The 3,631-nt window shown below is 45.8% G+C and overlaps 1 protein-coding gene across 1 annotated transcript; it reads right to left on the reverse strand.

Moving 5' to 3' along the window:
• Nucleotides 1-1,761: 1,761 nt before the first annotated feature.
• On the reverse strand, nucleotides 1,762-2,610 carry Dusp21 (dual specificity phosphatase 21). The gene has a single exon (XM_076561801.1). The coding sequence runs from the start codon at nucleotides 2,471-2,473 to the stop codon at nucleotides 1,940-1,942; it is 534 nt and encodes a 177-aa protein (XP_076417916.1). The 5' UTR covers nucleotides 2,474-2,610; the 3' UTR covers nucleotides 1,762-1,939.
• Nucleotides 2,611-3,631: the final 1,021 nt, after the last annotated feature.

Raw genomic sequence — 3,631 nt, forward strand, 5'->3', positions numbered from 1 at the left:
AGAGTGTTTTGTAAACAACAAAAAATTGCCAAGTCAGAGAAAGGCCATGAGGAGCATGCTCACTGTTCTCTACTCTCGGCTGAAACCTTGCAGTTGCCAGGTTGTACTAAGGGTTTTGTCTTCAGAAGGTCTCTGGTTGCTTTGATAGAAAACTGAGACTCATAGAGACCTCCAAATGGCAATAGAAGGAGGTGTCAGTGGTTGACAGGACTGAGACATGGCCAGCAACTCTAGCCTTTCCAAGTTGTGCTGGCCAGATATATGTCAACTTGACACAAACTGTAGTCATCTGAGAAGAGGGAACCTCAATTGACAAAATGACTCCGTAAGATTGGGCTGTGGGTTAGCCTGCAGGGCGTTTTCTTTATTACTGGTTTGTAGGGGAGGGCCCAGCCCATTGTGGGCAGTGCCACCCCTGGACTGTTGGTCAGTTCTGCAAGAAAGCAGACTGAGTAAGACATGGGGAGCAAGTCAGCAAACAGCACTATCCCAAGGCCTCTGCATTATTCCTGCCCTGTTTGAGTTCCTGTACTGACTTACTTCAGTGATGGACTACAAATGTGAAGTATAAGCCCAATAAACCCTTTCCTCCTCAACTTGCTTTTTGGCCGTGGTGTTTTGTTACAGCAATAGAAACCCTAACTAAGACACAAGTCAAGGCCCATGAGAAGAACCTGTGTCAAGTCAGCTCATTCTCAGCACATGATCTTGAAACTAATGTCCCTCTGGGAGGCTGCTGAGGGGGTCTCCAAGGACCTCTTGAGGCTCTGGTGTTTAATACATTACTCAAAAACAAAACAAATCAACCAAACAACAAACCCCAAACTGTATAGAGTGGAATGACTTCTTCAACAAATGCATAAATCCAATCTACAAAATGAGAGTTGGGTAACTGGAGTTAAAAATCAGTCAGGAATGGCTTGGGACTCCCAGAGGCTTCCCAGAGCCTGATGTGAAGGCTTGGAAGCCATTTTTCAGTACGTTCTTGCTTATCCAAGATATCATGATGTCAAAAGCTCTGATTTTGAGTTGGAGTGGGAAGAGGATTTCCTTGCAGTGTAGTGAATCCAGGCAGGGCTCAGGATCCCAAGTCTTCTGTATGTACACAGTGCTATTTAAACAGAGCAACTCCTTCCCTGCTGGCCCCACTCTCCCACATTCCCACCTCACAAATGTAGTTCACTATCATCTCCTACTTCCCTACTCCCCGATCCCCATCTTACACCCACTCCATCTTCCTCCACCTTCCACCTCCACATATTCCTACCTCATGATTCCAACTCTCTCCTCCTCTCCCCTTCCATTACCTCCACACACTCCTACCTCATAACCCCAATCTTCCCTTCCTCCCACCTTCTCTATTTCCCCATGTCCTCCCACTCCCACTCACCTGCTTGTAACTATACTTTGCAATCTTAACCCTCCCACCCCTATTTTCCCCCTCAGCATACACCACCTCAAAATCCCAACCCTCTTCTCTCACTCCCTCATATCCTTACCTCACACACATCACCTCCCCCATTTCCACCTTCCCGAATCCTGCCTAACATCTTCAGCCTCCCAGACACACCTTCCTCCATCCCCTGCCTCTGTACCTCACACTTGGATCCACCTTTCCCCACACTCTGACCTCTGTCCTGTGCACTCCCACCCCTGCCTTCTGCCAGGTCCCCGTCACCTGACCTATTTCTTAAGAGGTAAGAAATATTTTACTATCTTACATTACTGAATTTTATTCTTTAGAGATAAGACTTAGAAACATTTCATCATCTTACATGTAACTTTATTTGAAGATATGACAATTAAAAATCCCAATCCCTTTCCCCCTCATCCACAAGGCCTCTTCTTCTTTTTGTTTTTGTAATTGACCAAAGGTCCAAGGTTATTCGTTTATCTTGATGTAGGAGCCAATGCAGATGTCTGGGGAGGGGTGAGTGGCTCATATTGGCTCCATTACATGGGCCTCCTTTTCATAGATGTTAGGGATCAGACCCATAGGAGAGTTGATCATGCGCACAGTATTCTTACTAAATAGCTTGAACTCGTAATGAATAAGTTGCTCCCAAAAGCAGTTGTTGGGACGGATGATGGGTCGGCATGACTTGGTCCATGTGTGTGCATCCAGCAGCGTCATGTTGTGGTATTTCATGAGATAGGCAAGGCAGAAGGCTGCTGAGCCGCTCACTCCTGTGGTACAGTGCAGCAGCACGCGGCCATTCCTCATTTCCACGGCATGGATGTGATCAGCTATGGGGTCGAAAAAATCATAGAGGTAGGCATTGGGAGCACCACTCACCGGCACTTGCACGTACTGAATGTCTTCAAAGAACACGTTCACTGCTTCTACGGAGGCATTGATAATCGTGGTGATGTGGTTGTTGGACAGGGCGAGTTTGTCGTTAGCGACCACGGCGTTACTGATAAAAAGGCTGTTAGTTATTTGAGAGAGGTCATACAGGTTGTCTTGTTCCATAGCCTGAGTCTAAAGGATACAAGACGCTGTTGTCATCACCAGGGTGTCAGGTCAGCTGTCTCTCTGCACTAGGTTCCAGTGCACCTTTAGGAAAGCAGCTGCTCTGCTGAAATGTCAGGTCTTTAACCTCTGTCTCCTCCTCCACTACTCACGTGTCACAGTGGTGACCAATCTGTCTCTCTCCCATGCCCAGGCGTCACAATCCCCAAAGTCACAAGGCTCAGGTTTCTAGGGCAAAGGTAACTTTAGCTGCCCCCTAGCTAGGTGGTCACAGCCCACCTTCACCTTTTTCCCTTCTCGTTTTCTCTCTTTCACCTTTCTTTTTTTCTTTTTCCTCTTCTTCCATTCCTTCCCTCCTCCCCTCCCCTCCCTCCCACCCTTTCTCCCTTCTTTCCTTCCTTCTTTTTGAGGTCATTTGTTTATATTTGAGACAAGATTTTTTTTTTTTTTTTCCCGAGACAGGGTTTCTCTGTGTAGCTTTGCGCCTTTCCTGGGACTCACTTGGTAGGCCAGGCTGGCCTCGAACTCACAGAGATCCGCCTGGCTCTGCCTCCCGAGTGCTGGGATTAAAGGCGTGCGCCACCATCGCCCAGCGAGACAAGATCTTAACATTGTAGCCCAGGCTGGCCTCAGCTTCCCCGAGGTTTGGGAGTACAGGCCTGCCTGCACAATCATGTCCAGTTTCCCATTCCTTTCTTCATAGTGTATAGTTTATTTTTGAGACAGGTCTCAGGTATTCCAAGCTGATCTTGAACTCATTATGTAGCCAGATGTTCTTGAACTTCTGTTCCTTCTGTCTCTACTTTCTGAGGACTGTGATTACAGGCTTGCACCCATTTATACAGTTCTGGGAATTGAATCTAGGGATTCATGAATGTAAAACAAGTTCTCTATCAACTGAGCTACATCCCTGGTCATTTTTAAAAACAGAAAAAAAATCACTTCAGGTTTTTTTTGTTGTTTTTTGCCTTTTAAAATGTTCTATTCCAACATCTCTGATTTATGCTTTAATTTTTCTACCACACTGAACATATCATATATGAATGCTTCTATGTCATTAATGTTCAAGAATAGTTTATACTTTCCCTGCAAAGCAAAATAGTCTCATATTTGAAATTGCAACAGCCTTTGGCTCATGTAATGTGCTAATAACTACAA

The sequence above is a fragment of the Peromyscus maniculatus genome, chromosome X (assembly GCF_049852395.1).
Source record: "Peromyscus maniculatus bairdii isolate BWxNUB_F1_BW_parent chromosome X, HU_Pman_BW_mat_3.1, whole genome shotgun sequence".
In the NCBI taxonomy this organism is placed as follows: domain Eukaryota; kingdom Metazoa; phylum Chordata; class Mammalia; order Rodentia; family Cricetidae; genus Peromyscus; species Peromyscus maniculatus.

What these genes read in the sequence shown, in the direction of transcription:
- Dusp21 (XM_076561801.1), bottom strand. Translation starts at nt 2,473, where the DNA reads ATGGAACAAGACAACCTGTATGACCTCTCTCAAATAACTAACAGCCTT.